This window comes from Suillus clintonianus (genome assembly GCF_016758775.1).
Source record: "Suillus clintonianus strain FC179 chromosome Unknown DEU56scaffold_126, whole genome shotgun sequence".
NCBI lineage: Eukaryota > Fungi > Basidiomycota > Agaricomycetes > Boletales > Suillaceae > Suillus > Suillus clintonianus.
The window spans coordinates 52,682-72,041 of record NW_024539350.1 but is presented as its reverse complement, the minus strand read 5'-3'; the positions used below and the strand labels follow the sequence as shown (position 1 = coordinate 72,041).

The 19,360-nt window shown below is 48.2% G+C and overlaps 9 protein-coding genes across 9 annotated transcripts; 4 read left to right on the top strand and 5 right to left on the bottom strand.

Annotated features, from left to right (window-relative positions):
- Nucleotides 1-1,486: 1,486 nt before the first annotated feature.
- DEU56DRAFT_927444 (uncharacterized protein) lies at nt 1,487-1,969 on the top strand (the record flags this gene model as incomplete). Its single annotated transcript, XM_041358615.1, has 1 exon — nt 1,487-1,969. A coding segment is annotated over one exon (483 nt), but the record flags the coding sequence as incomplete, so codon positions are not given.
- A 519-nt stretch (nt 1,970-2,488) lies between these two features.
- Nucleotides 2,489-3,755, top strand: DEU56DRAFT_760691 (VTC domain-containing protein; the record flags this gene model as incomplete). Its single annotated transcript, XM_041350455.1, has 7 exons — nt 2,489-2,541; nt 2,616-2,746; nt 2,800-2,867; nt 2,947-3,143; nt 3,199-3,361; nt 3,388-3,515; nt 3,617-3,755. 7 exons carry the CDS (start codon nt 2,489-2,491, stop codon nt 3,753-3,755), a joined length of 879 nt encoding a protein of 292 aa, XP_041202859.1.
- A 1,721-nt stretch (nt 3,756-5,476) lies between these two features.
- DEU56DRAFT_834242 (uncharacterized protein) lies at nt 5,477-6,789 on the bottom strand. Its single transcript, XM_041354699.1, has 4 exons — nt 6,518-6,789; nt 6,259-6,463; nt 6,164-6,208; nt 5,477-6,115 (listed from the first exon to the last, which is right to left on the bottom strand). Exons 2-4 carry the CDS (start codon nt 6,455-6,457, stop codon nt 5,610-5,612), a joined length of 750 nt encoding a protein of 249 aa, XP_041202858.1. The 5' UTR covers nt 6,458-6,463; nt 6,518-6,789; the 3' UTR covers nt 5,477-5,609.
- Nucleotides 6,790-7,885: 1,096 nt separating this feature from the next.
- Nucleotides 7,886-9,986, top strand: DEU56DRAFT_95880 (uncharacterized protein). The gene is made up of 6 exons (XM_041359288.1): nt 7,886-7,907; nt 7,956-8,083; nt 8,139-8,262; nt 8,311-8,747; nt 8,802-9,045; nt 9,101-9,986. Exons 3-6 carry the CDS (start codon nt 8,155-8,157, stop codon nt 9,923-9,925), a joined length of 1,614 nt encoding a protein of 537 aa, XP_041202857.1. The 5' UTR covers nt 7,886-7,907; nt 7,956-8,083; nt 8,139-8,154; the 3' UTR covers nt 9,926-9,986.
- Nucleotides 9,987-10,815: 829 nt separating this feature from the next.
- DEU56DRAFT_918200 (uncharacterized protein) lies at nt 10,816-13,431 on the bottom strand (the record flags this gene model as incomplete). The annotated part of the gene is made up of 11 exons (XM_041358085.1): nt 10,816-10,827; nt 10,877-10,945; nt 11,003-11,107; nt 11,181-11,189; nt 11,244-11,646; nt 11,700-12,532; nt 12,586-12,759; nt 12,813-12,941; nt 12,993-13,085; nt 13,133-13,290; nt 13,341-13,431. The coding sequence occupies 11 exons, from the start codon at nt 13,429-13,431 to the stop codon at nt 10,816-10,818; spliced, it is 2,076 nt and encodes a 691-aa protein (XP_041202856.1).
- Nucleotides 13,432-14,929: 1,498 nt separating this feature from the next.
- On the top strand, nt 14,930-15,094 carry DEU56DRAFT_717609 (uncharacterized protein; the record flags this gene model as incomplete). Its single annotated transcript, XM_041347623.1, has 1 exon — nt 14,930-15,094. A coding segment is annotated over one exon (165 nt), but the record flags the coding sequence as incomplete, so codon positions are not given.
- A 672-nt stretch (nt 15,095-15,766) lies between these two features.
- Nucleotides 15,767-16,425, bottom strand: DEU56DRAFT_746663 (uncharacterized protein; the record flags this gene model as incomplete). Its single annotated transcript, XM_041349220.1, has 2 exons — nt 15,767-16,132; nt 16,183-16,425. Coding segments are annotated over 2 exons (609 nt in total), but the record flags the coding sequence as incomplete, so codon positions are not given.
- A 444-nt stretch (nt 16,426-16,869) lies between these two features.
- Nucleotides 16,870-17,739, bottom strand: DEU56DRAFT_713257 (uncharacterized protein; the record flags this gene model as incomplete). The annotated part of the gene is made up of 1 exon (XM_041347544.1): nt 16,870-17,739. A coding segment is annotated over one exon (870 nt), but the record flags the coding sequence as incomplete, so codon positions are not given.
- Nucleotides 17,740-17,871: 132 nt separating this feature from the next.
- DEU56DRAFT_746664 (uncharacterized protein) lies at nt 17,872-18,432 on the bottom strand (the record flags this gene model as incomplete). The annotated part of the gene is made up of 1 exon (XM_041349221.1): nt 17,872-18,432. A coding segment is annotated over one exon (561 nt), but the record flags the coding sequence as incomplete, so codon positions are not given.
- Between the last annotated feature and the right edge of the window lie 928 nt (nt 18,433-19,360).

Below are 19,360 nucleotides of genomic sequence, written 5' to 3'. Positions count from 1 at the left end.
ACTAGGCACATCTGAACCCCTCCCATTAGCTTCCCTAAACGCCATGAGGCACCATTTTCCAACCGAAAAGGACCGTTACGACGTGGGATTTATGGTAAAATGCATGGGTTCCCTCCTCAGCGGGACCACCAACGCAAATTCCCCAATCCGACCCCTTCACGCATCCTTCCGCGATTTCCTGACGGACGAACTGCGCAGCGGAGATTTTTTCATCGACGTGTCGAGTGTGCAACGCGACCTTGCATTCGCGTCACTTCGAGTGATGGAACATGATCTTCGATTCAATGTCTGTGATCTGCAGTCATCGTATCTCCCTAATTGTGAAGATTCCGGGCTGCAAGAACGAATTGAAACACGCATTCTCCCACATCTGTCCTATTCCTGTCGATTTTGGACTGCGCACGTACGAGACACGGTGTTCGACAAGGAGCTGGCAAAAGAAGTGAAATCATTGTTCGACCACGAACGTCTGTTTTTCTGGCTCGAGGTACTTGCCCTCATTAACGCACTCAGTGGTGCAGTTATTGCCCTTCCACTCATTGCCCAGTGGCCGAAGGTGAGCATGTGTTTAGTGGATGTCAGATAAAGTGCTCACGCGGAACCGCAGGGCCATTCTGAATTCAAAGATCTTTCGTTGACTGCCATGGACGTCCGGAGGTTCATTCAAGTGTTCGGCGGCATGATTTTACACAGCACACCCCATCTGTATGTATCAGCACTCCCATTCACGCCTATCAACTCTCCGCTATCGAGACAATATTCTGCGCGGTTTCCGAACACTCTTCATGTCGCATCCGGACGTGATGTGCACTGGCCTGCTGCTCAGACCGTGCTCAGGGGGCACACTCAGGGAGTTACCTCGGTCTCGTTCTCGCCGGATGGCACTCGCATCGCGACTGGCTCTTGGGATACAACTGTGCGGCTGTGGGATACAGCCACAGGGCAGCCAGTCGGTGATCCCTGGGAGGGGCACACTATGGGAGTTACCTCTGTCTCGTTTTCGCCGGATGGCACTCGCATCGCGACTGGCTCTTGGGATACAACTGTGCGGCTGTGGGATACAGCCACAGGGCAGCCAGTCGGTGATCCCTTGGAGGGGCACACTAAGAGAGTTTACTCAGTCTCGTTCTCGCCGGATGGCACTCGCATCACGACTGGTTCGGAGGATCACACTGTGCGGCTGTGGGATACAGCCACAGGTCAGCCAGTCGGCGATCCCTTTGAGGGGCACACTAAGTCAGTTAACTCAGTCTCGTTCTCGCCGGATGGCACTCGCATTGCGACTGGCTCAGACGATCGCACTGTGCGGCTGTGGGATACAGCCACAGGGCAGCCAGTCGGTGATCCCTTGGAGGGGCACACTGCTTCTATTACCTCAGTCTCGTTTTCGCCGGATGGCACTCGCATTGCGACTGGTTCGGAGGATCGCACTGTGCGGCTGTGGGATACAGCCACAGGGCAGCCAGTTGGTGAGCCCTTGAAGGGGCACACTGGTTATGTTAGCTCAATCTCGTTCTCGCCGGATGGCACTCACATCGTGAGTGGTTCTTGGGATCACACCATCCGACTGTGGGATGTAGGAATAGGGCAGCCCGTGCAACAGTACACCGACTCAGAGTCAGATCATTCAGTATCCTCAGATGAACATTGCACCATGCATCCCATCGAGACCACCACTGCCAAGACACGCAACAATCGCCTCATTCGCTTCTCGTCTAATTCTGCCCATGCGTTGTGCAACCCTACTGAGTTAATGGTGGGAGCCTTCCGTGATGGCCAACAGTCGACCTTCTTTCTCCTGGATCGTGACAGTGGGTGGGTAGTAGGACCCAAACAACAGCTCTTACTCTGGGTGCCACCCGCTTCTCGAGCCCGATTTTATTGTCCTCGGACTGCATTGGTGATACCTAGAGGAAGTCCTGAGCTTGATTTGAGCCGCATGTCGCATGGACGACATTGGCATCAGTGCCGAGGTTTGTGAGTCTCTCGAGGCTTACCCGTTGCTAGCACTTACTAAAATCACTACTCTCAGACCTTGATAACGATCATGGTATTCCAGTAATTGACCCATTACGGAGATTTGAGATATAATGTCATGTGGAACGTACAGTGTTAGATCATACTTTCTATTCTATTCTATACCCAGCATCGAGCCCGAGTTTAGGATTGTCCGAACGCACAATCTAGCACAAGTGGGCGAAACATCTTGAGAGAACTGAGTGGGACAGAAAACACAGTTTGTTGTATCACTTTACAGCATTATGGATATTTACACAACGAGAGTGGTGAGAACCAAAGCATTGTGAGGATGGTACATGAAACGATAAGGGGGAGGCCTGCAAAACTGTGCGAGACAAGAACAAGCTGGATAAGGAAATCAACGACTGCTTGGGGGCAGATGACTGCTTTTAGATAAAGACTGGCCTGCATTTTCCACTTGTGGTATGTTCAGTGAGATTAATGAACTTTGTGAGCCGCACACACAGAAATGCACTCACAGGATGATCGCCTCTTCTCCTCGTCTAATACGATTTCCCTAAGGTAAGAGACTGAGTAAACTTTGCCGTGGTACGCCTCCACGAAAATGACTGAGATGACGTCATCTCGAGGCACAGCCACATACCTCTTTCCATTACGCATACTTACCAACAAGCGAGTACGACAGGTCGAGTCCCACCTCATCGCCACAACGATTCACCTCTAATAGCGTTCGATGTCGATAAGGGATTCCAGCAGAATGACTCTGGTACGTCTTTGAATTTCAATCAACAGAAGATGTGACGCGAATGGGTGTTACAGCCATTACTTCAATATACTTCGACAATGAACCGTACCTCTGGTGGTACTGCGACACAGACGTGAAAACCGTAAGTGTACCTGACTCGGTGTGCCAAGATCACGCTCACCATCCTCCCTTAGATTTTCGTAGAGCGCAAAGAAGCCTAGATGGGTGAAAATTCTGTCAAGGCGCGCTCTCCGATCAAAGAACATCTCGTGAATGCTTTTCTGCGTGCAAAATACACCATAGGCGAGGAGCTCCAGGCTATAGTCAACAAGCAAGAGGGCACCAGCCTAAGTCAATTCCATGATTCGGCTTGCATGAGAGGTTCAGTATCGTATTGTTACGAAGCAGCTGCAGCCAGGTATGTAAGCACCCCCACATCTGACCTCGTCGCTCATAAATATCCTAGTCAAGAGGACGTTTTACAACCGAACTCCATTCCAACTCCCAGGAGATTCCCGTGTACGGATATCGCTTGATACAGAGCTCACCATGGCTGGCGAAAAAAACTGGGATGGACAGACGCGTACTGGCGATAACTGGCGGCGAACTGAGGAAGATAAGGAACTTTTCAAGCTTGTGCGTTTCCATTGTTTCTATTATAGCATGTTCACGCTCCCAAAAAGTATGACATTTTAGAACTCAAACTTCAGACTCGGTGCGGACAAGAGGCTCCAAAATGGGTTACGGATCTTGTCCAGTCCCACCTCGTCGAAGCTGTACCCAAGTTCGGGTATGATTCTCACAAGAAAAGACGCACCACTGCCACTTACAGATTGCCGCTATGTGATAAATTTATCCATGACTGTGCTACCCTACTGCCTAATCGTATAGCTCTATGACTTGCTTCCTGTATACTGACATCCTCACGCCTAATACGGGTCACCTCGCAGTGGAGCACCCCGCAAAGAACACCCCCGATCTGCAGTCTTACATCTTCTTGCCCCGTCGAGCACATGCACTCCTATGTTGAGCCCATCTCGGAGGGCGAAAGGATGAAGAGATGGACTTGGCGATGCGATTTCCAATGATTCCAGATAACTCCTGAGGCATTTGATGGAGGCATGTGGTACCGTTTTATCATCGGATGCACATGTAGCGGACCAATGGGCTATTTGCGCGATTTGGTAGGTCGTAGAATCGGAGAGATAGGAAGGAAGGTGAGCAAATCAACGTTCAATCAGTGACTCGGTTTCCAGTAGTAAGAATTGAGCGGCAACAAGACCATACACCAGAAATCTATATAAGAGTCAGACTCACGTCGTCAATGAGCAGGCAACGACAAATTCTCAAACATAAAGACCAACATCATCCATCACAACATGTACATCGTAAGTGACGTTTCTCGTGTCGCATTTCAGTGTCTTATCCCGATCTCCCTCGCTCACAGGTCGCTGAAGTCCCTCCTTCCAACGACCACTGTGGCTCGAGCGGCTGCGGATGCCACGCCATGTGAGTCGCAGTCCTTTATTTTTGTATAAAGTCTCGATCTGATTCGCAACTTTGTGCGCAGGTGCCACTGCAAGCACGGAGAGTGCAAGTGCTGCTGAACGTTGAATGTCGGGTAATCGTGTATAATTTCTTGGTGTTTGACCATCGAGGAGGTGTAATCTGAAAATTTTATCTGATTGTGTGGGTGCAACCAGTGAGGAGCAACTTTGTGTAAGTTGACAACCAGGCCAAGCCGTCGGCCAGAGGCTCGTCGATGAATGTTGTATGAAACGAGCCTGCACAATTCCAAGAACAGAAAATCAGGCCTTTCCTCAGCGCTCAACGTCAACCATCATTGGAGCCGATCCGAGTCTTCTTTTCTGCCATGTGCCCTCTAGATCATATCCACATGTTCCACTAGAGATCGGCGTAGTCCCTGTATATTCATCAGATATTAATCACGCATAATGGACTTCAAGAAGAATCGGGATAGATCAAAATCCACGCGTCAAAGTGCGCCATGCATCTATCTAGTGCGTTCTGCGTCGGATTCAACGTTTACCATTTTCCCGCCTGCTTATGATATGATACCCCGAACCAGAGAGCGAAGGTGCGTATTGGGCAACGGACGAGGAGCGGGAGATCAAGTACCGAGACGTATTTTTAAGGGGGGCACTAGCAGGCCGAGCAGTTAGCTTTGCATGGGTGAGTCACCTGCTTGCTTCGTTTTGGTTTTGACATTCTTCATGTCTGACTTTTCCAGAGCCATGCCGACAGAATGTGATTCGAAGGAGAGCTATGATGCTCTGGGCCCAGTTCTCCGCCATCCACCTCACTTTCACAAACTGACTTCCCAATGCACAGCACCTGTATTCCTGTATTATCTCCTCGGGAACGCGGAACATGCGGAGAAAGTTCTGGATGAGACCACTCAGTTTGCGGGCCATGTGTGGAAGAGTTGGAGAGGGATCGTGAGGACTTCTACTAGACTCGCGCTTTTGAAGCACCTTGCCAGTTGTTGGCGTGCCCCGGGTCATCAATACACTGGTGATAAATTGTTTCCTCCGAGTCTTTTCCCCCTTGAGCATTAATGTCCGCTGCCGCAGATCAATTTATGAGCACAACGTTGTCCCTTTTGACACCGTGCCGTAGACATCTTTCCTCTTATGGCGGGCGTCCTTACAGTGTTTTCCCTTCTCCCTTCTACACGCTCAAGAACCACTTCTCTCCCCGCCTTCCGCTAACAAATTCACGCCTGTTTATCAGATGTTAGGTGATATGTATCTGGTCACGCATGCCTCTCGTTCTGAAAGGTTCCTACAAGTATCTGCTAGTAATGCTATACATCCCCATCGTCAGGGCTTGCTCCCGCCTATCTATCGTGTAACAAGACTACTTATAACACGTCGACAGGATGGTGATATATGTGTGGAGCGACAGACCTCATGTTCGTCAGGAGCCGTTTCTCGAATTCAGTTTTATCGTCTGGCACGCTAGCCAGGGAGGAATGATAGAGTGCGTGAAGGCATTTTACCGCAAGCTTCCAGTTAGTAGATTTGTGAGATGACGAGGGTTGGATCTCAGGGTCGAGGTCGTCCCCTTCCCTGAAGTTCCACTGAAAGTAAGACTTTTTCTCCCTGCATCTGGTAGCATCCACTTTGAGCCAGTCGTCGAGCCGTCTGCCCTCCCTCACGCGCAGGAGCTCGCCGTCCTTGTACCGAAGACAGACCCAGACGAGGACCCAGACAAACGATTCAGCATCGTGGTGGTACAAGTGTTTGACTTGGCCTGCGAGAAAACTTGGCCGGAGCAGTTCAATTGCCATGAATGGTACTGTTCCTGCGCGCTCGTTGTCGCTAGGCCTATCGCGTGAAATCGATGACAAGTCGTGGTTATTGAGGACTGCAACTCATTTGCCAATTAACCGGTACACCATGAGATTGTTTGGACTAACGTCACGGTGATAGATACCGTGCTTCCAGAGGGTATAATGACCTGTCAGAGCAGTGAGAGACAATAAATAACGCAATGAAAATTACACTTACAGAGCACAACTTGCCACCATGCGCTGAGGAACTCGTCCCCGCTCAGCATCGTAATTGGGAACGGCTTTTTAGACACAGTGTATATATATAATATGCAGCTGCCTTGTTCAATTCCTGGCATCCTGATTTTCTTCGTGGATTTCTCTTCAACCTTGTGGTACCAGACCATCACTGAGACGTGAGGCTGGCTTTCCGCCATCTTTTACTACATCTCTTCTATTATATCAGGCTCTTGAACATGACTCGATGAAGTACGCACAATTTGATAGCTACGTGGTTTTCCAAATGAGTGGTTTGAAAGTAGAACCACGTCTGTTAGTAGGTTGTGTGTCATAAACAGGAGCTGGGGATAGCCAATTGGTTGTTGGAGTTATCAACAGGGACGACTGCTTCCTTGTTGATGAATGTGTGGCTAGCGGAGACAAGTAGGTTGGAATAGGGGAGATTTTATAGTATATCCCTGAGGCTGAGGCATAGATGTTTCTAAGTGTTGGCCGAAGACCCTGAGGGATGATCGATGATGGGGACGATGATAACGCGAGTGGTGGTGAGATGAGAGGAAGGCTTCGTGTATGTATGTGTTACAGTCTGTCAGCCCGTCCTAGCCTGAGGTTTGGCAAAGAGTTGTGAAAAAAGCGACAACCTGTGTTGACTACACATATAATGCACCATGCCAAGATGACAAGGACGGACGTCTGACATGTCTCCCACGCTTTTGCGCTTAGCACCTGCCCAAATCCCGGGGATGAGTCTACTCAGCCTTGTGGCTTATTCTGAACCAGCAACTACTGGATGTTGTGCACTAGGGCTCAAGTTCCTGTACTAGCTGCGAGATGCTCGTCGGGTCGTGTAAAATCAGCGAAATTTACAGCCTTGAACGCTGCAGATATCAGTGATGACTGGTTTTTGGTGCCAAGGTAAGCGTCAATTTCAGTTTCACGATTTGGTTCTGAGATACCACGGATAGACCTGCAGGCTTCCGGTAACATTAATGCCTGGTTCGTGGTTGTCCCATAGCGCTGTTGAAAGGTTCCGACAGATTCAGAAAATGTTGTGCAACATCATTGCGCCAATATGGTATGCGTACGGGAGGAATTGCATTTCAGCCTGGTGTGTGTTCGTATACTTTTTGACTTGTCCGCTCGTTCTTTACTTTGTCATTGCACGCGTCTTGTAGTATTCATTCCGTTTTGCACACTCAGACTCGTCTTGTCTTATGACACGCAATTGTTCTATATTTTCCTGTTTCATACCACCAACACTCACACTGCTCCTCGCTCATAGACGATACCCTCGACTTTTACTCCTCAGCAGCCCAACTCAGCAACCCTGGCCTGGCAGACTTGCGCTCTACGCAGCTGAAGAGTTCAGTGATGAAATGCGGCCCGGAACGAAGGACCCCAAAGAATTTGAAGACGCAGTCGATTAATTGCGCTACGAGGAACCGATGTTCAAGTTGATCACTTACTGTATTCTCTATCACGTAGTGATGAGGCTTCCAGCATGAATATCACTCCCAGAGCTCAGCATTTCTATCGTGTTTCATTCTGAACTTGTAGTCTACCCCTCAAGTTCAAGGATGACATCATACTCAAACCATGCTCACGTGTTGTTAGCCCCTGTGGTGTTACCCGGATTTCCTAAACAAGGTATGCGGATAAACGATCGATGACGGTTATCCGCGTTTACATTCACAGCGTATAAAATGGTCCACCTCCACAAGAAATCCATCCCCAGTTGTCGTCGCTATCTACTCGATTTCTTAACTGCGCATCCTTGACCTCGTCATTGCTTCTGTCGAAACTGCAACCCAGCAACTTGAAAGGTTCGTGTGATCTGTTCTAAATTCTAAGTAAATCTCACCTCCGGGTTACTGGCAGTACCAAATCATCAACCATGAGCGAATATAATCAAGCCACCCTAACACTATTAGACTGCCCTGTCGAAATCTTGTTAAAGATTTTCGGCCATCTAGATGTGTACGAACTCGTACGGGCTCGTCAAGTAAGGCAAAATTTCACATGTATAAATAATTAACTCAAGTCTCTTCAGATATGCAATTATACTCAACAAGCGATTGATTCTTCCTTGGAGTTTCTGTATTCAATCGACCTCAAATATTTCCACGCAATTCCGGTCACTGTGCCTGGTTCGGCCGATACTGACGTCCAAGGACTCCGTCAGTCGCTTCGACAAAGAGAATCTGCATGGCAGAATGCTCAGTACTCATCGAACGCCCTGGACCCTGTTCCGTGCCCTCTGGTTATGTACCGATGGTCGTCCGGCGTTCTGGGATTCCCAGTCGCATTTCTGGGACGCCAAGTCGGACAAACCAAGCGAATACTATTTCTCCAACCCCAACCGGCAGACGGCCACTCCAGTGCCCCAAACTTGCGTCAGTGGAGCTGCCAAGTCGACCACCCATTCCCCCATTTCAATTTTTCGCCTGCGCAGGATCTCATGGTTTATCTTGCCGAAGCACCCTGGGGGTGAGTGTTTCTTTCAAGTCGTATCTCAGACATTATATATTAACGAACGTCAAGGGCGAATCACGCGTTTGATGTCTGTTTCAGATCCCTTTCAGAGGATAACGTCCATCCGGAAGCTGTATCACCTGTCCTCAAAGCAATCGACAAGGACATTGATTTGGAGTTGTTCAACCTCTTCGTTCAAAAATCCTCGATCTTTGGGGATTATTATGGTGTTTTATTCAGAAATGTCATCAGAACGAATGGAGCGGCCGACTTTTTGCAGATCTGGAATTGGAAGTCAAAGGACGCCTTTCAGGTCAGTGAAACTCCTGACGTCGTTATTGTGACTTATGAATTAACTGGACTTGCAGTGCATCGAAGCTTTTGATCTGGCTTGCGACACGATGGACTTCAGCTTCCTGACGAACGAAAAAATTCTCGTCGCCAACGCCAGGGAACTATCATTGTATTCCCTTGTTCAGTCCTCCAATTCCCTCAAGATCACTGCCAAATTTTCCCTCCCTCCCTTGCGGAGTCCCTTTGAATACAAATATTTCAACTTCACCCCCATTCCTTTCCACGCCCACGCACACAACCAAATGATCTCTTTCAGCATGAATATTTCAGGGGGGGGCCTCGCCACCGATCCTTGTTTCACACTCTTCGTTGAGCGCAATGCCCTCTTGGAACTCGAGTCCACCTATACAAGTCGGTATGGAAAAGCCACTGAAGACTCCCCTAGTCTGCCTTGGTCCAGCTGGGGCCCAAATCACACCCGGTCCTTCGTGGAGCGCTCGCGCGATCCTTGCAAACACTCCGTCTCTGGCTTCCGGTCTGTATCTTTGGCCGGGGACCGGATGTCGGAGCGTGAGAAGCGACCGCTATGCATTCGCGACTTCAATCCTCATCGAGTGGCGGATTTCAAGGCTGGGAACGGATCTAGACTCAATCAGCGACTTATCGAAGGCGAGCCAACAAGCTCGAATATGTTTTTGGAGCCTCTTGGATCTGGTCTTCCGTATCTCGAGACGATCACCGAGGAGAAATTTGTTGCGACGGATATGAACGTGGAGGCAAACAGGGTCACGTTGCTGATGTTCGAAACGGGACGCACTTTTACGATGTCGCAATCGGGTCAGGGGGGCCCCGTTAAGTATGAAAATCTACAGCGCTTTGAAGTACTTGATTTCCAGTAGATGTTTACCTCGAGCTTCTTGTCATTTGAGCATGTCAATCCATATTGCGTTCACTAATTCACATGTCCCTGGTGTCAGACTGTGTCCGTTTGTGCAAGCGTTGTGTTGTGCACCCTTCGACTTGGCTGTATGGAGACGTCTCTCCAACCTCCTAACCCTCTTGCAGTCGAGATTGATGGGTGGACTCGGAAGGTAGCCCCTTCCTGAGCTCATCAGTCATTGGGATTCGACAATAATATCATTTTCGGCCCTTTTCCCAACCTCCTGCCTCTTTCTTTCTCCATAGACACGATTGCATACGTCACGGAACACATGCAACACTCCGGCCACTGTGGGTAGTACACTCGTTGAATTTCAGTGAATGGAATCACTGGATTCCCGTAGCGGATGCCTACTTGAATTTAGTGTGTCGCTCACTCAAATTTAGTGATTTCTATATCACTGAAAGGACCAACTTGACATATGTAAATTTCCGTGGAGTCTCCATTGATTTTCAATTGAATATATCACTTAACATACTGCGAGAACATCACTGGAAAAGATCGAGGCCATCACTGGAAAAGATCGAGGCCATCACTGGAAAAGATCGAGGCCATCACTGGAAAAGATCGAGGCCATCATTGGAAAAGACTGATGCAATCACGAGAATTGTTCAATTATGATGCAGCATTGAGCTAATACAGTACAGGCAAATGCAAAGAGACAATCTAGTGCATAAACAGAGAGACACGAAGCCGTACAACAGTTGCAATCGATAGAAGAACAGCATGCATGAAGAATACCAATGGGAACAATCTTGAATGAGTTGGCGGCAATTTGAGCAGAGACGGTTGAACAACTGGTTATCTCGAAGAAACGGCAAGCAGAGACGAAGGGCCTGGTGTGAATGCTCATCTGCGCGACTGAAAAAAACAGATTGTCAGTGAGACAGCGCGCATAGAGAAAACTAACCCTTCGCCTGGCTGGTTGTGTGCGAGAAGGTTTAGACCGTGGTACCGGAGTAGCCTGGATACTCTCGGGCTATTCGAAGCAGTAATTGAAGGTGAAAGTCAGCGGGAAGAAAGTGTAAGAGCGCACCGGTTCAGAGAGCTCCGATTCGCCCTCATCTTGATATGCTGCATTGTCATATGATCCAGGGAATTTAGAGGGACCTGCTGTTGGTTGTGATTTGGAAGTAATGGGCTAGTGCGTAATAGCGCGAACGTGAGCTAAAATGAACAAGGGGCTGTCAGTATAAGTTCCAGAAAGGACGTACTGCGCGCTGCTAGACAACAATCATCTGAGCACATGACCGAACACGTAACATGATACTACGCACCTTAGAAGCAATCTTTGCAGCTAATTCATCGTGCATCCTCTGTTCCTCCTTTGCCTTCTCGATTTCATCCTTCATCTCATTGCGGAAGCGCTTGACCTTCTCAACACGTTTCTCAGCAGCCAAGACACAGTGATGACGCGTGATTCTCTCGATGCGTGAGTCTTTGTCAGCCATTGGATGCAGAGAAACACCTGAATCAGCACTGGCAATCATCTCTTCGTACGCCTCTTCCAGACTGCATCCAAGATCTTTCGAAATTAAGTGCATAGCGACCCAGGGTATGAGGTAGTATTCGATGTAGGTCTTGAAGTCAAGGGGAGCGAAGGCGTCATTGGAAGTCTGTTCGTGATCAAACATGGAAAATATTGCGGACTGAATTATCGTTTTTCCTTTCTCCCCATAGCTAACAAGATGTCAGTATCAATACGGATAGAGTCATGTAAACGAGCAAATCACTATCCAGGACGAGCATGATTTGTAACCATCGCTGGAATGCGAAGTCGGCTAGTGATGGCCAGCTTGGAAAATTCTCGTTCGGTGGAGTTGCTTTTCAGACCTGTGGAAGAAAGATCTTCAAGAAACATATCATGGAAAAAACTGTAGCGCCTCGTGTTTTGATCATGAATCATGAGATCCAAATCGGCCTCCATTTGGAGGACTCGATCTGAGATGTTCTCCCATATAATGGTTGTTGGCCATCCTCGGGCTTTGGCGCGTTGCATATTGAGCTTTTCTTCACGCAATTGTCGAAGCGCCGTGCATATCTCAAGCTCTAGACGTAGACCCTCCGAGGTCATGCAGCGATTAGTGGTCTTGAAAGAGTTCCACTGCCGAAGCTGTTTGACCAGCTCAATAGTGGGGTCCGCTGGCACGAGATCCTTACAGCTGTCATTTGGACAGACCAAAGGAAGGTCGGCGAACTCGTAAGCATCGTTGTCATTGTCGTCTGCTGGTTTGGATTTAGTCTTGGCGTGAGTTTTGTGAGGAATAGATTTGGGTTTCGCCTTTGGCTTGGCCGCGGCGGTTGGTGGAGTTTCCGTTGCAACCTTCGTGGTGCACGTGTCTGATGACAATATTGGCCTTGGTTTTGGTTTTGCAGCTGGTAGTGGGTCTGGATGGGTAGTAGCGGGGGAGGACTTTGAAGTTGGTATTGGCAGGTCCAGACGACGAGCAGGAATCTGGGTCATCTTTGACTTTGGAGCTGGCTTTGTGCGAGGAGCAGGTTTTGCGTGAGGAGCAGGTTTTGCACGAGAAGCTGGAGCTGGCTTTGCACGAGTAGGAATGGACACCTGCCAGTAGCTTTGAGTATTAGTAGTGTAATCGAAACGTCATGAACACTCACATAGGCAAACTTAAGCTTTTTTTGAGGTCGTGGGCTCCTTTCCTCGTCGGTCTCTGAATTGTCTGAATGGTGTGCATGTCGGAGTCGTTTTCGTCGTGATGTCGGAGTCAAAGTAGCCTCATCATCGTTAAGCATGTCGTCAAGGTCCCCATCACTGAGATCTGAGTCGTTGATCTGTGCGCATATATGCAATCAACTTCCAACTTATGATTTATTAATTAGCATACCTCTAAGTCATCCACATTTGAATGCCGTTTCTTGGTGTACTGGACATGATTGCGAAGGTAACAGGCAATAAAGTCGTGAAATGGCCAGTTATCGCGGAACCTTGCTAGAAACTGATGTTTGCGCTGTGCCTGAGCATAGTTGGAGTAGCATATATGCACAGAAAAATGTGAGATACATACATACGACAAAAGGAGTGTCACCGTGAGTTTGTCCTGTTCTTTCAGAGTCTTCTCAGTATCGAGGTACCGATTCGTATATCGCCGTGCGATCATCTTATTAAAATTTGAATCATTTCGGAGTGCTGGTCAACACTACTCACTCTAAACGCATTGTATTTGCGGTTGTTGCCAGCCAATCCCATGGCCTGTTGAAGACTGTATCCTCCTTTCAGTTCTGATCGCCCTGCTTGACCCTTTGGCTTGTTGATCCGGTTCTTCGCATGCCCTGTGGGGCCGAGCCTTCCGCGATGATCATTTCCTACCTGCATGTTACTCCTATTCCTTCTGGAAATTCGAAATCTAACTCACGCTGTATATGACGAAGCTCAGTCTCAAGGTGACTGAGATTCTTTGCGACCCTGTCCATCTTTCTGACTGTTTTTCCTTTGTTGTGGGGCATTGTTGATAGTGCTGGAGAAATTTGCGAGTGCAGGTTAAGTCGTCTGATACTATTTGTTGACATCCTTTGTTGACGTGTTATTTGGCACGCACGTGACATCTCTATATCATATCGCCTACATCCTCGAGCCCACACAACGGGCGTTCATAGACATACCATGACATTTGATAAACGGAAGTCATCAAACTTTAAGGAGAATGGTCTTCGTAGAGTAGTGATATTGGCAGGTACAAGCACATCACCAGGATAGACAGAGCATAGCTCAATAGCCTTTCTCATAATACGCTCCCCAAGTTCAAGTCGGCTCTCTGCTATCTGAGTAAGGTCGCATTCGTGAAGTTCAGAGAGAACTACCGAACAATTATTGGAGACAAAATCAAGTTCTGCCCGTAGATTGCTCGAAAGATATTCAGTTACAGTGGAGAAAGGACCTCTGTTTGAATCGACATCTTGTGAGACAGGCGCGTCGGGAATCCGGATAACGCCGTCAAGAGCGTGTCAAGAGCACGGTAGAACAGTATGCTGAATTTCGGTCCAACAACGAAGTGAGGTGAACGAGTGTGGTACTGTAGATATGGTAACAAGCTGTGAAGGACTAACCTTCATTTTGTGCACGACAGCCGTAACGATGATGACGCCTCACTGACGATCATTGTGTGGGTGTTGTCTTCATGGGATGGGGACACCACAGCACGGTTTGAAGCCAGTGAAGGACGTGTACGAGCATTTGCGATAGCAGGAGCAACACGAGAGAAAGCATGGGCTGCAGCCATTGAGCAACACGAGAGAAAGCATGGGCTGCAGCCATTGAGCAAGCTTAGGGTTAGGGTTAGGAGTTCGTACCTGCAAGGTGCCAGCAATTATGAGGGCGCCCAAAGCAAGAACAGTGTACGGGGCGGGAACCAGTGCCAGGCAAATCTGCATGCTCCGCACTATAAGACTTGATGTGAGAGTACCGGCAGAGTGCGGGTATTTCGATGGTTCTGGTACTGTACTAGTACAACTTGTTACTCCCGGACTATTGGCATCCGTGCTGGCTTCCAAGCCGCACTATATGTGTTACCGCCAGTCCGGAGCTGAACAAGTCGTACATTTGTACACATCTTATCGAAATTCAAACAGACGCAAAAAGTCCAACAGTCCAACAAGATCACGTGAAACTTCAAATTCCGCCGGCAAATTCCGACAGTTGAGTTGTACGTCCTAGACTGTGTAGACATACCATATTAACCAGTCGCGGTCATACCTCCTACATCCTTCCACCAAGTCCCCGCCCAGACCACATTCCAATCGCTCAGTCCGACCGCACCACTTCCCCGATCGCTGGGGCACTTGAGAAGTGGAGATGTCTCACTCGTTCCCTGGGGAAGACTACTTTTGAATCCCCATGTCGATAGCCTCGTGGCTAACTTTATCCTACGACCTTTTGTCACAGTGCACGCATGTTCTTGAGTCATGTCCGTCCCCTCAAACCTTTCTAAGCATTCCGTACCTCTCCCACTACTTCTGCGCTCCCGCTCCCCTTCGTCCTTTCATCTTCGACGGATTGGTCCTCTGGCTGCTATTTCTATTCAGTACCCTTGGAATATCTGCATCTGATTTCTTCACTCCGAACCTCGCCACCATTGCGACCTTCCTAGGTCTTGATGAGAATGTCCGTGGCAGGCACTCTTTCCTGGGTCCATGTGTGATATCTGATGGCACCATTATTCTACTCCTCTCGACTGTGTGGTGAGTCGCAAGTAGCCAATATGTCGTGTTCTCATGTTTATCATCTCACTCGAGCCTTCGTCTCATGTCAGATATCAGTTGAAGCATACAGCGCTTCATGACACGCAACGCTACAGTGAATGGTATCGCCGTTCATCGCAGGAACAACACCCCTACTGCACCGTCACTTTTTATGCGTCCGAGTCATCATCAGCCCCACCAATCACATCACTCCTCCTCGCCTTCCCTATTGCAATCGCAGTTCCCCGCGTCGTCAGTCGCACACTCAAAATCTCCAAATCAGACTCGAGTTTCCCTGCGACATTTATTCCTCTGTTTCTCGCACCATCTTTGATCACTGGCACGATGTTCTGGATGCTCGAATGGGCAGACTCTGCGCAAATCCTGGGGGGTATGGGTGATGGCTTGAGGGTGACGAGGACGGTCTTGGCGAGGACTAGTGCTGTTGTAATGTTGATCGGGGGTGTTTCGGCATGGTGGACGTCGCCTGTCTGCCTTGCTATTTCGACAATCACGCACCTCTTCCGTCCTGCTTTGGTGACCAAGAACTAGCATTATGGAAGATACATCCATGCACGTCGCTATATACTTTACATTGCTGTATCTATGTTTCCTCATCTGAAATATAATTGTACTCCTCATCCACGTCTGCAAATGATGCACAGGCAGCATTGATGGTACGATCTATGATACCCCACCTTCCACGTGTATTAACTCTGCCCACTGCGGCTTTTATATTGCGTACATCGCTAACGATAATTGGCAGGAATTGTTTATACTCCACAACGGTTTGTGAAGCATCACACCCATCTGTATCGCAGGGGGCAATAACTGCGAGGATGTGGAGGGAATTCCGGTGAGACCCCCATATGGCCTTGTCATCCAAGTTGCAAAGTATGATCTTCTCGAGGCGACCGTAGCTTATGACATTGACGACACGATTTCCTGTGTCATTATATTGGATCTCATACTATAGATGGTAAGTTTATGAACAAACAATGACACTAGACTTACCCGCACGAAGGTGTTATCTCTGTAGGATTGTGTCAGTCGACGAATTGCAAAGACAGTGCGAATCGTGTCCCCTCGGTAGCAAATGCGTGCTTTTCCACATAGTGGCATCAGTACGGGCAGTTGGGCTTGAATTTGATCTTGCCGTCTACCAAGGATCTGGTGGAAGTATGTAGCGATGACACCCAACAAGTTATCGTCTCTAGGCCTGTACTTATAGTTGATAGGTGCGCAAATGATGAATTCAGGGTCTGATGGCCAACATCATTAGTCTGTCCACCATGTCATCAGTTTATCATGGACAGATGAGCACGTACATGTATCAAAAACCCTTTCACCCCGTCGCAGTTCACCATCTTGTAGACGCCGAGATGTCACACGAAAATCTTCGCCAAGATCATATTTTACTGTCACTTGGGTCAGATAGGCCATATACAACACCCGCCGACTGATATTACTCCAAGGAAATCGGCGCGAATGCAGGTGAGCCTGGAGGAAGCCACAGTAGCGCTCCATGTAAAATGTCCAGCTCGTCCATACTGGTCCACAGTAGCGTATCCCACTTGCAATGTGAAGTAGACCATGGATGGGGAGGGTGCATGTTGACAATCGATCCTCTGCATATTGGTAGTAGTAGCTGAACCAGAGAGGTATCAACAATAGCATATTTCAAAGGGAGATGGCGTCCACTCACTCTTCGTATGTTTTGACCCATTTGATTAGTCCCTCGTCAAGTGCGTCAATCTCACCATGAGTAAGCTGGAATTGCAGCATTTTCTTCATCATCCCTGCGAGTTCACACATATGGTCATAGTACTTTGCATCTTCAAATCGATCCTTGAGTATGACGGGGGCCAGGTACATGAACCAAAATCCCCATGCTTCGGCTGTAAAATTTGAGCGATCATGAGCAATATTGCCAAGGGCCCGTACAAAGGCTGCAGGGATGTCCTTGACAGCACCCGCTGTCTCAGCTCCAATTTCTTCCCAAACATCATCCGAGATCTCGTAGTTCTCAAAACCAGAATCGAGGCCTTTAAAACGACCAGTCCACAGATTTACGAGGGTAGGCACGACATTCTCCAGAAACAAATGCATCCATTCATATGGAAATGACTTTGAATAGTCCAATGATTCCACACGTCGTAGTGCAGGAGGACCGCGAATACCAGTTTGCTTGGCAATGACAGCTTTCTCTGTTCGTGTTGTGGCTGACCATAGTTTGTCATGTGCGTCGAGGTAGCTCTGGTGCGAGCGAAGAGGCAGATGGTGAGGGTCAAGAGATGGTCGAGGCTGGTGGTCGAGGTCTGGGGTGCTAAGAGGAGTGTAGTACACTTTGCCGCGGCCAGTGATATTCCGTACTCCTTGTATCTCACATGAACGGCATGGATAGACCGCATTGTGACCCTTGATGTTTAATAGCTTTTCGATAGCAACAATATCACCGTCCTCGAAGATGACATATGCATGGAGATCAAAATGATTTCGGGTGGATCCATCAAGTGTTCGCACTCCATCAGCGAGAACAGCACACTCGTCATCGAAGGGAGCAAGGAAAGACTCAATATCTTTTGGTTGATGGGGACCTGGAATGACTCCGACGCAGATGAGATTCTCTAAGCGAGTTCGGACCTGTGGAGGGAGGTTGAAATTTTGTAGAAGGATGGGAGTAGCAGATGGGCCCCCACGACGTCTCTTGAAGAGGAGATAGCTGTCAGCAGATAGTGCAAGCGCTATGTCATGTGGCTCATGAAAGTATTTGTGTCGTCGCTTGACACCATCTACAACAACATGACGGGAGCGAAGTTTGCGGTACCACTCGCCATCGAACACATCCCTGATAAGCCTATCACTCTGTGCAAAGTTGTGGCGATAAGTCAATTGTTCGATCATGGTGGGATTATGGAAGAGAGCTTGAAGTCGAGGAATTAGAGGAATGTACATGAATGTGCGTCGAGGATGGCCATGTTTGGTATATCGGGCTTCATCGCAAAATGGGCATCTTTCATCGTGAACATATTGTCCTGTATAAGCGATGCAAGATTGTATGCAGCAGTGTATGTTCTGGGGTTCGATTCCAGACAGCAGCGCTAAGCGATGAACTATGACCCATTCCGAATCCAATGTCATTTTGTGTCGAAAAGCATAGCGCATTCTATCATAGGCATGGCGAGGTATGTTCGCAAGCATTTTCAGCTGAAAAGCTCGGATGTTGTCTCGGTCCTCTTCTGTGATCACATCATTACCTGCATCAAACATTGAGTATGGGGTCAGACCGTCAATTGAATAGAAAAACACTAACGGATGCCATAGAAATCACCATCAGCATTTGGGTCTGCCCAAGCATTGAGCTGCTCTGCAATATCCTCGAGTGAAAGGTGCAGATACTCGTCATCATCTGCTTCCTCATCGAAGATGAAGTTGTCTGGAATATCGATTGGTGTTTCTGAGTCTGAGGCGTATGAGTGATCGGATGATTCATCACAGTCAATGTCACTATGAGCACCGTGGCTGCAGCCGTCATTGATGCTCATGACATCCTCTGATGACCCAGTGTGGAAGGACCTGCCAGTTGAACTATTGCAATTCACAATTAGAATCTTCGTTACAGCAGGCCAAACTCACCCGTCATTGGAGCTGCCACTCTCTTGCTCCATATATTGGCCTGAATCCTCTTCCTGGTCTGAATCTTGCATACATTCCAGCTCATTGTTGATGAATTTTCGGTAGTGCTTATTCCGCGCAGACTTTGATAGCCATTTACCACACGATGGTTTGCACCTGCACGTTCCATAATCATCAGCAGACGAAGGATTTCTGATCGATTGTGACATGGCTGGTCGAAGGTACGATGTCGATTGATCAAGTCTCAGAAGCACTCGTCAGAAATTTTGCTGAAGATGGCAATCGCGAGACAGAATCAACAATTCATTTAGCTTAAAAAATTAGTGTGTTCGTCATTGATTTTTTCATGCTCAATGCCTAAGTCACTGATCTTAAAGTGATCAATGCTAAAATCAATGGAATTTTCAAACATTTTATTCTCACTAAAAAAGACCTGACTGCCATTCCAGTGACAGACCCGCTGAAAAATTCCGTGATCAGTGATGAACACATGTAAATTAATTGATTCTACTACCCACGGTGCGGCTCGCTTTCCCTCGTTGCTGCATCCCCCTCGACAGTC

Excerpts from the sequence above, each read along its gene's own strand:
- DEU56DRAFT_834242 (XM_041354699.1), bottom strand. The coding sequence starts at position 6,457 with ATGGCGGAAAGCCAGCCTCACGTCTCAGTGATGGTCTGGTACCACAAG. Across the intron at positions 6,209-6,258 it reads ATGGTGGCAAGTTGTGCTCT|GTCATTATACCCTCTGGAAG; the intron begins GTAAGTGTAATT and ends CTGCTCTGACAG. Across the intron at positions 6,116-6,163 it reads TATCTATCACCGTGACGTTA|TCCTCAATAACCACGACTTG; the intron begins GTCCAAACAATC and ends AATGAGTTGCAG.
- DEU56DRAFT_95880 (XM_041359288.1), top strand. The coding sequence starts at position 8,155 with ATGAGCGAATATAATCAAGCCACCCTAACACTATTAGACTGCCCTGTC. Across the intron at positions 8,263-8,310 it reads AACTCGTACGGGCTCGTCAA|ATATGCAATTATACTCAACA; the intron begins GTAAGGCAAAAT and ends AAGTCTCTTCAG. Across the intron at positions 9,046-9,100 it reads AGTCAAAGGACGCCTTTCAG|TGCATCGAAGCTTTTGATCT; the intron begins GTCAGTGAAACT and ends CTGGACTTGCAG.